We start from the raw sequence: 14,066 nt of genomic DNA, 5'->3' as shown, positions 1-14,066 counted from the left end.
TCTTAAATACGTCAGAGGTTGATCAAATATTCGATAAAGGAGAATTACCATTGTATCTTACATAGGAATGCGTGATCGGAATGGAATCGTTATTAATGCGATTAATATTATACCGCATGTAAAATTCGATGATCGATGGTACCAGGTACATACGATTCGACGAAAAGGGAAAGAACAGGCTCCGAGCAATGTTTCGTTCCGCGTGAATCACTTGAGCATAATTTACGTCACATTACGGTCAATAATACATTTCTGATGTTTGCAGATATCTTAAATTACATCTACAGTATTATTGTGGCATTATAGCGAAATGTACGTCATTAAACGCTCAAATAGACGCGTTATCTTCGGTAAGGAAAGGCTTTTAAATCTTATTATATAAAGGGTTGCCTACTGTGAGTATGTCAGTCATTTCGGCTTGGGGCAAAAGGAAGGACCAGCAGCTATTTTTCCAAAATTTCTCCGCCGAATAAACGTAAGACCACGTCTCGTAGAATAAGAGTTGAACAATTTGTAAACTCCTCGTTAAAGTTCTCGTATCTCGCTTAAAATAATCAGGAGACAATTCATTTGATCGAATTTTTCTTTTTTCTTGAATAAACATGTTCGATGCTTTCGTTGTAAAGATATCGCTGCTTCGCTTCGACAGTGGCACAACTCAGAAAAGTTCATATTTGCTTTCAGTGAAAAGAACAATTCTACCTTATGTTTCTATAATACTTTTATCATGTAAAACGATGTATCTATAATTCTATTAGTTCCGCGTCAGGGGGAAAAATGATCGCTTATGTCGCCATCAATCTGGCTTTAGTCTTGCTCCAAGGCCAGTAAGTAACAACACTGGCACATCTTCAGTTGTTTTGTGACGCTACAAGTGGAAGGTATCGTTTTCGCGAATAGTGGCGTATCTTGTGTTAAGTCAGCCTTATAATGTCGTTGAAATGACTCGCGAACATCTCTTCCTAAATTTTTTAACGCTCTAGACTTTACATTTTTTGAGTTGTGCCATTGTTAAATCAAAGCAGCCATATACAAGCATAAATTAGACACTTTAGATATCAGGGCAATTGTTTACAATTATTTCAATTCCTTTATTAGTAGAGTATACTAACACCACGATAGTGGATAATTGTGGAATATCGAATATGAATATTTTAGTAACAATGAATAATTTTCTCAATTAGTAATTCAAACGTCTGAAGAATTCTCATTATTATCTGAAATAGGTCGCATGTCTAAGAAGGCTCGTTAGCGAATCGAAGGACTGTCACGAAAATAAGATTCGAAAGTTTTTAATTATTGTCCAGATATCGGAAAACACCTGTCGATGTACCTGAATTAAGCTGACTTTGTGTCTTCACGACGGCCTTGTAAATATCGAGGCGTTGTACAAAGCAGCTCGATAAAAAGCAAGCCGCGGTTACTTTTTACTGACGAGATAAAATAAGGGTCGGTCGCTCGAGACAATCGACCCTGATCGTCATTCGATCGGAGAATGAATATTAACATGACACACACGAACGTACGGACACGCTTAACAACTCCCTTGTTCCTCTCTGTTGCAGATTGACAAGATGCCACTGTCAGAGTTCCGTAAAACGAAATTACTCTACGTTTTCAACACCTTTTTCGGTGAGTATACTACGTATTGTCTTGATAGCCTTCGTACTTTGCGTCGATCTTATAAAATCCTAATTTTCCACAGTGTCAACTTGAAAGATCCACGTCGATTATCCTCGTAGTTAAGTTTTATTCCGTTTTATGCTTATAGCTGTATTATCTTCGCCTATCGTTGAGCCGTCCCATTGACATCGACCAATCTATTTACAAGAGAAGCTGCTAGCTTTTAGTCTTTGCGTTAGAATGACAAATTTTAATTAATTTGTTGCGTCCCGTACTATGCGTATAGTCTGACGTAAAACCTGGTCGACAATCTAGCAAGACGTTTGCTTTCAAAATTTCAAAGCAATTTATTTCAAAGCCACGTTTAAAATTCATTTTCGTTTACATTCCCTCCGAGGTAATCGCCGTATAGTACAAAGAACAAATCAATACGTTCCACATTTCTTCAGCACCAAAGCAAATTTATCAGATAACAGGTTTAATTGGATTTTTCTTCAACTAGAAACACTAAAAAAAAAAAAGAGAGAGAGAGCAAAGATAGGGGAAAAATCCGTTTAAACGAATTCATTCCACGCATTCCACGTTCAAAGTTTTCCTCGATATCAAACATGATCGTTAAGCTTCCGAGTAATCGGATTTCATGCCGATCATCACGCATCCCTAACGGCACCTAATTGTGTCAAGAAAATTTCATGGCCACCTTATCAGAACCAACGTTCACGACCATCAACCACGAGACTGGTATAGTTAAGCTTCCATCGCGAATCGGTTACGATTTTTCCCCGAGAAGCGTCGTCAGTTGCCTGGTAACGAAATAACAAAACCGATTGTCGTTCCCTGGATCTTAACGCGTTTCTCGTAGCTCTTTCACGAATCGAGTCGGGTCAGCTAACAATCTTCTTCCATTGGTGGCCCCTTTCGGGGCTATCGCGGAGAGCAGCGCGAACATTCACGCTGCTTCCAGCGAAATGAAATACGGTCCGGAAAGGTTGGAGGAGGAAGAGTAGACGACATCCTCTCGAGGGTATTTTTGGGGGCTGAAAACGGAATCAAGGCTATACAGGGCCGTTTTGTTCGGTCTCTCTATGGCACCTATGTGTTGGCGTGGTTGAGCAAAAGTGAGTCAGGCTGGACACCTATTTATGGTATGAACAGCAGCAGATAAACAATGGACGCGGTTAAGGGGGATGTCTTGTCGCGTTGAAATTACACGTTCACCGTATACGCCTATCGTACCGGTGCAATGTTTCTATGTTCGTCGTGTGTGTAACTCGCGAGCAATCATTCATACGACTTATTCGTAGTTCTGTGTATTTTCGAGAAAGGCCATTCACGTAGACGCGTACAAGCGCCAAAATTTCTGACAGGGTATCTTCCAGCGTTAAAGTTTTGAAAGTACCTTTGCATGTGTATATAACGCATAGATACTTCTCACGGATGATGACAGTGTAGCGGATGCGAATAATAGACTGACGTAAATTTCACGCGTAATTAGAGAACGAAACTTGCGAATAGAATCGGTAAGTGTGGTTACGTGCGCATCGGGAACTGCGTTAGCACGATCAGTCGCGCTATGCGACGATGAGGCTGCCTGTGTGGAGCGTGTGGAGGTCACAGGCGTGTACACGCTTCGTGGCCCTCATTAGCCCCTTACTTTCTTCCCTTCTTTGACCGTCGATCGACTGCTAAACATATCCTGCGGGGCTGTTCTTCGTTGTCGATACGGTATTTCACCGTGACCCAGAGAAGCCATGAACGACGCGATGAATTGCGAATCTTCGTTTGAAAACTAGTGGTTTATACGTATGGAGCCGAATCGCTCGATTTTGCCGTGATTGATTTGATTTGATCGTGACAATAAATACATTAATTCGACAGGCTGCTTTGCAATAATAAATCTTTACGTAATTTACGATTGCCCTGTGTTTCGTGAAATAATTCTCTCTGGACTTTTCTAATTATCGAGGTAAAAATTTAGATATATTCTTCCTTGAGAGAACTGTTGTTTCGTGCGTGATTCGGTAGAATTGTCTTTTTGTAAACTTCGTACAGTCGCTGTAAATTAAAGTATATATTCCAAGTTCCACGTTATTCGGAAAATTGTTTAAATACAAAGCAGCAAAATAATAACGAAAGGTTGACGAGAATTATTCCACGATATTCCGATACTAGGTCAAAACGTAGCGTAGAAGCTATATTAGACAGATACACGTGCCTCCTAATCAATTTAACATCAGATAAAAGATCCCCATAGTTTAGCGTCGTACGGAACCACCAGATATCTAGCGTGTTCCCAATCGTTCGTTCTGCTAAATTATTTCATCGTGACCTCGGTAAAAATTGACTGCCGTCGGGTTTCGGAATTCTATATTTTACATCGTTGAATTGTAATCACTATTTGATAAGACGACCGAGGCAAAACCACGCAGAAGAGAATATAAACAAAGAGCAGGAAAAATAGAAGAAAGCGAGAAAAAGAAGAAAAATGGAGACGGAAAGGAACAGTAGGCGAAATAAGTAGAAAAGCATCGGAAGAGAAAGGGTTCGCTCGGCAAAATTGGAATTAATAAACGGGATGAATCCCGGAGGAATCTAAGGATAGTAGGTGACACCTGAAAAGGGGCAGAAAAGTCGACTTGCGAAATTGGGTCGACTTTGCGAAAACTAATGACGTCCGATTCAAACGTCGCGAGGACGACAACGACCTTGCTCTGAGCGATGAATGGCACGATCGACGAGACCGTCCTTTCCACCGGTCTAACGTCAGATCTTGCACACAGTTCTTGCTGGATACAGGCCAAAATACCACCCCTCTGGCTACCCTTATCTTATTCATACCCATATTTCATTACATCGATTCCTTGTCACGTGTTCTGCCTACGTGATCGAGTCCCTTTTCCCCTGTGAAAAGTTTTCAACGAGGCACGGAAAGGTTTTGTTTCGATCATCGACGCGTGCGAAACGATAAGCTGACGAGGCTAACGCTATCTCAAATGGTCGGTGTCAACTTAATGCGGCGATGCCTTTGACACAAACGTTGTACGTTCCACTACCATTTTTTCCCTTGGTCTCGTGCCAAATACCAACTATGTACTTCTTTCTCACCTTGTCTTTCCCTTCTGTCTGCCCAATTTCTGAGAAGATTCAGTCATGTCGTATATCGAGGATAGTAATGGCTCGCGCCGACTGTACCAGTCGAACGAACTACGAGCTACGTTATAGTTGTTCACGATAGCTTCGAGCTTTCATTGATTAAAGGTTAATGGAGTGGACAGAGTCGGATCGGAAGGGAATTTTCGCTATTTTGTTATCTTACTTTCTATTAAAAATAACATCTATATCTATGCTTTCTTTTTATGTTCCTAGATGTCAATCAAAGTGGTGCAATTGATAAGAAGGATCTAGATCTTGCTATACAAGTAAGCATATCGATATTTTATTATTTAGTCGTTTTCAGCTTTGACCGTCGAAGAAACGGTACAGTTAGTTAAAGAGTAACGTTGAAATATAGTAACAAATATTCAACTCTTTCGTAGAGACAAGAGTTACGTTTTTCAAACTTATTTCATATTTTAGAAAACGATATTTTCACGATTCTTTTCACTTTGTTTTAGCGAATCAATGAGAACAGAGGTTGGTCCGCCGATAATCCCAAAGCTCAAAGTATAAGGGATACTTTGCTTAAAATGTGGGATAATTTAAGGCAAGGAGCTGATACGGATCAAGACGGTCAGGTAAACGAATTTCTATCGAATATAAAATTTACTATAGTTGTACCGATCTTCTATCTCAATTATATTTTAAAGATCTAATTACACGTGTTTCGTTTCGTTTCGTCGAGTGATGTAAAATTGTTGAAATTCCAGTGGAACTTTGCTGTACATATTCGAAAGAAACGACTCAAAACTGCTTTTGTTAGAAGATCTGAGCAGAAACATCTGACTCATACTTTCCGTTTCTCCTGTTTATTTCAGGTTAGTCGAGATGAATGGTTTTCACTGTGGGAAGAATACGCAAAAAATCCATCGAACCCATCCGAATGGCAACAAGCATACATGTCTGTGACGTTCCAGTTGTTCGATGCATCTGGTAAGTTTATCATGCTTTCAGTTCCCAGAATCATGAAAAAAAATTGGGATACACTTTTTCCAATATCTTCAGAAATTTCGTTAAATATTTATGAAAGAATTTCGCAACCACGCCATACAGAAACTTTCAAAATAATAAATGATGATCAATACAAAAATATTCGAAGCTTGTTTACCAAGTCCTGCGATATTGAATTTCAGAAATACCTTCGCTTCTTACATACGAGTATACTCGTACATACTTATAGTGATTTCATTTTATATATTTATTTACAAATGATAGAACAGAAAACTATGATTATTTAACTAGAACTATTTCCTAATAAATTAATGTATTACAACTAGAGCAACTAAATCAACTCGTAACGACTAACCACAACAACAACCTTTTCCGACAAAATGTCCCTTTTCAACGATTTCCCTACTCCCGTCACACGCACGTTTTTACAATCGTCCAGGACCAAATATGGTCACGTTGGCCTATCCAAGTACCCCTTTTCCGAAAGGGCCAGGGGCATGTCGCTGGACCCGATGATCCATGGGGATTTCCCAACCCTTCAGCATCTTCCTCCTTTACTTGCATTGTACTCCGTACTCCTTACAAATTGATCAAGTTTTACACGATTATTTCACGATACTACGTATTACGCTCTTTTTTATATTGATCTACCCACTTGAAACAAATCTGGTAAATCAAGTAAAGATATTCTTATTTGAAGATCGTTCTAAGAAAGTTCTACGTAGCTATAAGGTATTTGTCGCTTAGAAATAAACAAATGTTATAACGTTACTTTAATGTCACTTTCGATGGGAGAATTGACGATTAACCAAAAGAATGTGCCGTTTTCTGTTGGTCAGGTGACAAATCGATCGACGAGAACGAATTCTGTAACGTGTGCAGATACCACGGTGTCGCAGAGGCTGAGGCCAGGGAGGCTTTCAAAAAATTAGGAGTCGTAAGTGAAAATCACGCGACAGATTCGTACAAAGGATACGACCCTCGGGGCGGAACATTAATTCCATTGAATCGTTTCTCTTTGTACAGGGTCAGGAAATTACCTGGGATAAATTCACCAACCTCTGGAAGCAATATTTCTCCTCGGACGAGCCGACCGCAGCCGGAAACTTTATTTTCGGAAAAACTTCCTTCTAACTCGCTTTGCCTCGCGGAAAACCGACCGACGTACATAAATATATACTATATTCCCTTGCGTCGCATTCTACTCTTCATTCAACTGATTTCTCACGGTCAATTTACTCGAGCCCCAGATTACGAGACAAGCCAAGCTCTTTTTGTTCGACAACGAATAATAAAATGCAAATATTTAATTTCTTAAAAACCATTCGTAGGATTACCATCATCTGCACAGATCGATTGTTCTTTCATTTCCTTCCTTTTTCTTTCGACGATTGTAAATAATCGTCTGCGCGATTCCAGCTCACGAATCAAGATGCGTTTGACAAATAAATATCATTTCGTTCGCGCAACAGCGAAACTCCTTTTACCGCGCGCGATACGCTCGCGGTGATTAAAATGTAATCTCATTGTATGTTTGTATCTGTAGCGTATTTAAATGTAAGAAAAACGAACTATAATGATCGTGACCTGTGCAAGTCTCCTTCACGTCCAGTGGCAAGATCGTTGTGCTTTCGAAGTGATGAAAAATCGAACGATCGATTTTCGTTTGACTCTGGCAAACAAGATATCTCCCTCCATTGTTAAACAGACGGTATTTTCAGAGTTTAAAAACGAAATTTGTTCAGAACAAAAGATACCCGCATATATATATACATATATAAAAATATAAAATAGTTCCAGCGTTTTTGTGTAACGTTGAAGAAGAGATCAACGTGGAACAGTGTTAAAAATAATTAAAAAGAAAAAAAAAAAATGAATATGTCTTCTTGTAATCATTGGCAGAAATAAACTAGAGACGGATTAATCAAACAAATGTTGGCTTAATTATCGTGTAAGGAATATCACTGAGATGAAGTATTATATTTTAAACGAGTTTCAATATTGCCCTAAATGTGTCTTGTATAGGCATTATATACGCTGTTATACCGAGGAATAAAAGATACGCACGTATATCAACAGGAATATACACACACACATATATATACATATATATATGTATGTGTATGTATATATGTGTATATATATTTGAACGACAGAGTTTTCAATAAATCATAATTAATGAGGTTTTTAAAGTTTAATCGATGTTGGCTCGACGACGCAGAATCGAAGAATTAAACGATACCGGTACGTATTTCAGTTTTAAGCCACTTAGTCTTCTATTGCCCGATACTTTGACATTATGTTATTGTACAGTTTTCTCTGTATTACCTTCAATTCTTTAAATAACATTTCCATAGTCGATGTTATTGAATAAATATTAAGGAGAGAAAATATTCGACATATGCGACAAGATAATAGCTATAATGTTAATAATAATTTGATGGGCACTAGGAGTTTAACGAATTTGAATAAAATTTAAAATATTCGCATTCGTATTGGTACACATGCTTTAACTACAAATTTAATATTTTCATATTTTCTATCTGAATTAACAGTTCGTCGGAACCTTTTATTTAAGAGAAATTATGAAAATAAAAAAATAAAAAAAAAACATGAACGTGTATATGAATACGATTGTGAGACGTTTAGTTGTATCTTTGAAAACTTTCTTGTGCTTGAAAGTATTGAACAGCAACGTTGTTCCGCGACTTAATATAGCCTGTCATGTAACTCTGAATGTACAATAAAAGAAAGTTGAAAACGATAACACGGCAATTGATTTCCTCGATTTTTAAACAACACGAAATAGATACAATGAATAACATTTTATTAAACCTTATTGTCGCGCGCACATTCGTGTTAGTTGTTAATGTAACGTAATTTATTTTTTTTCTTGGAATATTTAAAATATGATTTGACCGATATATACGTAAAATTTCTTATAAATGAAGCTATAATCGGTAAAGAGATAATTTTTCATGACAAAATAAACAGAATGCAAATCACATATCTTTTTTCAAGATTTCAAGAAGGAAAAAGGCAATAAATGGGGCGAAAAAGATAAACAATTTAAACGAACGAAGATACGTCACATAATTTGCATCGAATGTGTTAATGACTCGTCTGACACTTTATCAACAAGAGTACAAGCGCGCCTTGAAGTCGGTTCACTTGAAGATGAAGATTCCAATAAAAATGAAAGAAAAAGAAACAGAAATGTAGCAGATTTTACCGCCAATAACCATCTTCTGTTTATTGTGCCATTAATTAAAACCAGATCTCGATACATCGCATTACAATAAACATTATTGTTATTGAAACGCTACTTGTTATAGATTATCGTACTAAGAATGAGCCGAGACGTTGCAAGAAGGTCCAAATTGTCTCGTAGGTGATTTAAATTGTAGGGGAGAGTGGAGTTACAGGAGCAACAGAACGAATATTCTATTCGCATGCGTGTCGTTGCAAAATTTTCAAATACTCGTCATAAATTTCACCGTAGAAGGCATGACGGTATTGTAAAATTCGCTTTGGCGCTTGCTTTCATTATCAGTCACTGCCCGTTGAAAATACGCGTGCAAATACACGCGTCGAAGTGTTGTGAACATATAGAGTCGGGCATAATCTGTTAAAGGCAACCGCGCTATACACGACGATAAATCCTGACCTATTGTTTAATATAACGATTGTTCTAACGAAAGAAAATAATCGACGAAAAAAGACAAAGCCGTCGTTAGATTTTTTGTCACGAATTTTATTAGACAAACGATAATTATGACAGCCGATTGTCGCCAACACGTGTGATACTGTTGTTCGACGTATGGCTTATATGTAGATATTAATGGTGTTACTGACTGTCTGTGAAACGTGTCGATAACGATACGAGCAATGTTATGTAAAAACTAAATGCACATTAGCTCTTTAAATAAACATGTATATGGACTTTAACTCTATAATGAATTATTATTCCCATTATGTTTTGTTTGTATTTCGTTAGCATAATCTCTCTGGTGTAATATAATGTTGTGGTTGTGGTAGATCTTTGTGATGTAAGATATATCTTTCAGACGTGAGAGAAAGATGGCTTTACATATATAAATTTGTTTAATACATTAATACAAAGGGATTATAGTATTATTTGCCGTAATATACAGGAAAAATAGATATAAAGGTTAAGGTGCGTGTGTGTAGATGGTAGAACTTAGCAGAAGTATTATTTTTCTCGAATTAGATTTGAAAACGCTGATACACGATTAAATAATATAAACGAATGTCGTAATTTTTATATTACGAATAAAAATATGAAAATTCTAACTACAAATCTACCACAGCCATAGCATTCTAACTTAAGATCATGGTCTTAGATCATTAAATATCTTACAAACGTTACTTTATTTTCATTTTTACTTTACTGAAGAAATTAACGAATGGGTGGAAAATATAAAAATTTAAACTTTAGATCAGAAATTTTTATATAATACGCATATTGCTTTAAACAGCAATAATATAGTTGTTTCAGCTCGTTCCAATAAAAAAAAATAATGGGACGTGAGCACGATTACCGTCAAATTGAAAAATACAGAATGATAAAACGATTAATCGATGTCATAAAACGTTTCGTTCGATTCTCAACCATATTAACAGTTTACAAGTATTCGAAATGGTAACGCAGCACCATCTCACTACAATACAGTGTTCGAAGTTTCATAATCTCATTTGGTGAGAAGATTTGAAAACGAGATATGCAGGAAAATTCGGTAAGTCCTTCGTATTATATATTTTTACTTGTTCATTTTGGCTAATGATCAACATTTCACTTATGCTGTTAATACATTACTTAGCATTTTAAACATTATGTAATGTTCTATTTCTAACCTCAATGTTTCCCGTTTTGGTTCGAATCACTCACAATACAGATAGTATTTTAAGTGCGAATCGGTTTCGCCCATATCTTATCGTTAACTGCCATCAGATAAACGATAAATTTTATGTACTATCTTCGCGGATGAGAGCTCAGTATCATTCAAACTGCAGGAAGACTCACTATGGTTGACCTAATCACTACATGCATTGCATATTACACTGAAGCCTTACAGCCTTACATGATCTTCTATTTACGCAATATTATCTTTCAATGCAAGCTGTAGCTTTAACCAATGTTAGGGTGAATAGTATAAGTAAATGTAGTGAGTGAAAAGTGTATTGCATGATCCTAACGCGTTGATTGTTCGTTTGAAGTTACTGCCCTGTATTGTGATACAAGTCGAGGCATAATGTAAGTATTATGATTAAGTGTGTTTTCGTGAGACTTTTTATCAGTAACTTATTAATCATTCCAAGATGTCCATTGAGAATTTATATACTTGTAAATTTTCTAAGATGGATACGTTCATATAGGTTTCTTAGTATTAACAAATGAGAAGATTATCAAAATTGTATATGTGTAATGTAACTTTTAGAAATTTCATATTTCATAAGCTAACACATCTGTGTTCAAAGAAATGTATACTAAAAAGGGGGAAAAAAGTAAGCTGCCTGGAATAAAATGTTCACAGTGTTAAATTTTTACTAATGTTAATAATCAATATTTTTGTAGTTTAATGTTAACTTTTAGTCATACATATACTAATATATAGTTTTCAAATATAAGTTGTATACATTTTATATCAGAGAATATCTTTTTATTTCTTACCAGTTATTAAAATGTTTTAAAAGATATTAAACGTGCGAAAGAATTTTTTTTTCCTTAGTTTTTCTCTGAATCAGAGAATATTGGATGTTATTGCATTAAATAGAATAACCTCTTTGCAGGTTGGATTACACTAATGAGTTAGAATTGCAAAAAGAAGCAGACGAAGTGGAACAACTTGCTATGACTTCCTTAGGAAGACTAATATTTGTAGATTTACATTGTAGGCATTCAAACTCTTTATCTTCAGATAAACCATCGGTAGATGTTGTTGATTCCTTATCACTTGCTTTTGAAAACCTTTTTTATATGCCATTTGACATTATTGAAAATTATAGTAATACTCTCCGTACACTGGATGTTAGTCATAATAAGTTTAGTAGGTATGTATTATTTGACATATTTATGCATGTAATATAATTATACATGCATAAATTAATGTTCAAGTTTAAGTGATCAAAAGCCATACAATCGAATGAGATTTCTTTTCCTGTTACACTTTTAGAAATTTACAATTTTTGGCAGAATTTGAAAATTTAACATCTTTAAACCTAGACCATAATAACATAGATGATCACACAGTTTTTCCACATATGCCAAAACTTCAGCTTCTGTGGTTAAATCATAATAATATAGAAGAATTGTATCCATTTATTAAGAATCTCTATGAGAGTCTACCCAACCTCAGATATTTGTGCCTTATGGGAAACAAGGCAGCACCAAGTTATTTAAACGGTGGTACCTTTTATGACTATCTTCAATACAGGTATGAACATAAAAAGCAATTAGAAATACACAACTGCTTTAATAATAACATAAATAATAATCACATACGTCGAAAACACGCAGATTACATATACTTTACTGTTATAAATATTTTTATAAAAAAAAGGTTATACGTCATATCTTGGTTCCCTCATTTGGTACATCTGGATGATAGAGCTGTGACTCCAGAACAACGACAGGAGGCAAAAAGGCTTTTCAAGCGACCACTGTTAGAGAATCTAACTGAAAATGCTCCTCTTCCAGAATGCATTAAACATCTACACAACAAAATTGCAAATATATTTTCAAAACCTACACTGCCTTATAAGTTGAAACCAAGAGGTACAAACTTTGTTGTTTAAGACAGTATTATCTTAGTAATATGGTATTGCTTGAAAGCTGTTCATTTTTGTCACAGTAAAAAATATTTGTGGAAAGGTAGATATACATTTTTTATTTTACATAGGAACAAATACACAGAAGCAACCACATAGGGCAGTAACAAAACAAGTGTATTGTATAATTTAATACAGTATAGAAAAAATTGCGTCTAATCTAACTAATATAATTGGTTTGTTTACATAGAAAAAAATAATTTTACAATGCATACGAACTCAACAAGAATGTATTTAATTATACAATAATTGTTATTGATAAATAGAATTGAACTATTCAGGAATTACGTACGTTTAATTTTGCAATGACTTTTTGTAAATGTTATATTACGTACTTATATAACGCATATACTTGTTGTATTTTTTCAGAAATATTTTATACCAATACCAACTATAATAAATAAAAATAAAAGTCCTTATTACGAAACTATATACAGCTTGTTTTTAATCAATAGCTTTCTATTTATCCCAATCTTTTGTTTTTCAAAATAACTTTTAGAACATTTTAACAATTTAATTTGTCTATTATTTAATGTTTTTGTATAATTCATATTTTGTTCTCTTCATTTTTTAGACCTTCTTGTTGAATCATTATTCAATCAGATACGTTTAAATATATGAATAGCCCTTTTGTTATAGACATCTTCCGATGATTTCATTTGAAGGAACTAATGTTCTAAAATTTATTTATTAAAATATCCACGAGACTTTCCTATTTCCATTCCATATATTAACCATAAAACGCCTCGAATTTCTGATACAGATTTACAGCGCACTGTATTTCATAATATCACATAATATAATTAATGTTAAAATAGAATATTTAACGATGTTATTTTTTTCACATATTTAATCATATTTTTCAAACGATACATTTTGATTAAAGTTTCAATTTCACGAAGATTTTACCGATTTGTGATATAATTTTTAATTAGTTTCGTTATCTGTGAAATAATTTGTAAGCGACGATGCCGATCTATATTTAACGCCTTCGTTATATGCGATGAATAATCGAAACAATGTATATGTATGCGCATGTAATTAGTAATAATTAATAATAGGAAGTAGAAAGATAATAGGAATTTGCTAATGAACTTCGACGATTTTAAATACTATCTGTATTTAATTTTGCATGAAATCTTACACACTCGAAATGACATATATCTCGATAAGAATTTTGTTCCGAAGCTTTTTGATTGTGAACCCTTTGAGTGCGATCGTTTCGAGATTAATTCGATATTCGTTCCTTAATAGGAAACGTTGCTCAGACGGTCGTAAACATGTGTAAGATAAGAAAGTTTATTGAACGTGTTGGGATAAGTCGTAAATTCCATTTTACGCCAGAATATATTGCAAATAAACGGTGACTTGATAAAGCATACAGTAATATCATGTGGCAAATTAAAGCATTGTAACTTCAATGAATCACGACAGAATGTTTCTCTTCTTTCATTACGATGACTTTACGAGTCAAATGTAAGCATCAT

General features: G+C 35.1%; 2 protein-coding genes across 4 annotated transcripts in view; both read left to right on the top strand.

The window, feature by feature from the left end:
• Positions 1–8,497, top strand: part of LOC126924711 (calexcitin-2) — a 44,813-nt gene extending 36,316 nt beyond the window's left edge. Inside the window, exons 1-7 of one of the 2 annotated variants that reach the window (XM_050739504.1) lie at positions 855–881; positions 1,566–1,632; positions 4,990–5,042; positions 5,238–5,357; positions 5,598–5,712; positions 6,570–6,667; positions 6,757–8,497. In XM_050739504.1, the coding sequence (XP_050595461.1) occupies positions 1,575–1,632; positions 4,990–5,042; positions 5,238–5,357; positions 5,598–5,712; positions 6,570–6,667; positions 6,757–6,864 (552 nt within the window). In that variant the 5' untranslated portion in view covers positions 855–881; positions 1,566–1,574 and the 3' untranslated portion in view covers positions 6,865–8,497. Of the gene's footprint in view, positions 1–854; positions 882–1,565; positions 1,633–4,989; positions 5,043–5,237; positions 5,358–5,597; positions 5,713–6,569; positions 6,668–6,756 lie in introns of those variants that run through there. The other variant, XM_050739503.1, reaches the window with a different exon arrangement.
• Positions 8,498–10,320: 1,823 nt separating this feature from the next.
• On the top strand, positions 10,321–13,011 carry LOC126924706 (leucine-rich melanocyte differentiation-associated protein-like). Of its 2 annotated transcripts, none has more exons than XM_050739496.1 (5): positions 10,321–10,487; positions 11,542–11,802; positions 11,925–12,185; positions 12,312–12,526; positions 12,651–13,011. In XM_050739496.1, exons 2-5 carry the CDS (start codon positions 11,603–11,605, stop codon positions 12,710–12,712), a joined length of 738 nt encoding a protein of 245 aa, XP_050595453.1. In that variant the 5' UTR covers positions 10,321–10,487; positions 11,542–11,602; the 3' UTR covers positions 12,713–13,011. The 2 variants fall into 2 exon arrangements, with proteins under 2 accessions (XP_050595453.1, XP_050595452.1); XM_050739495.1 differs by lacking the exon at positions 10,321–10,487 and adding an exon at positions 10,523–11,005.
• The last annotated feature ends 1,055 nt before the right edge of the window (positions 13,012–14,066 follow it).

This window comes from Bombus affinis, chromosome 15 (genome assembly GCF_024516045.1).
Source record: "Bombus affinis isolate iyBomAffi1 chromosome 15, iyBomAffi1.2, whole genome shotgun sequence".
NCBI classification, from domain to species: domain Eukaryota; kingdom Metazoa; phylum Arthropoda; class Insecta; order Hymenoptera; family Apidae; genus Bombus; species Bombus affinis.
Note: the sequence above shows the minus strand (reverse complement) of the source record. Positions and strands in the feature narration are given on the sequence as shown.

What these genes read in the sequence shown, in the direction of transcription:
- LOC126924706 (XM_050739495.1), top strand. An exon ending in AGTCATAATAAGTTTAGTAG is followed by an intron (nt 11,803 to 11,924) that starts GTATGTATTATT and finishes TTACACTTTTAG; the next exon opens with AAATTTACAATTTTTGGCAG. An exon ending in TATGACTATCTTCAATACAG is followed by an intron (nt 12,186 to 12,311) that starts GTATGAACATAA and finishes TATAAAAAAAAG; the next exon opens with GTTATACGTCATATCTTGGT.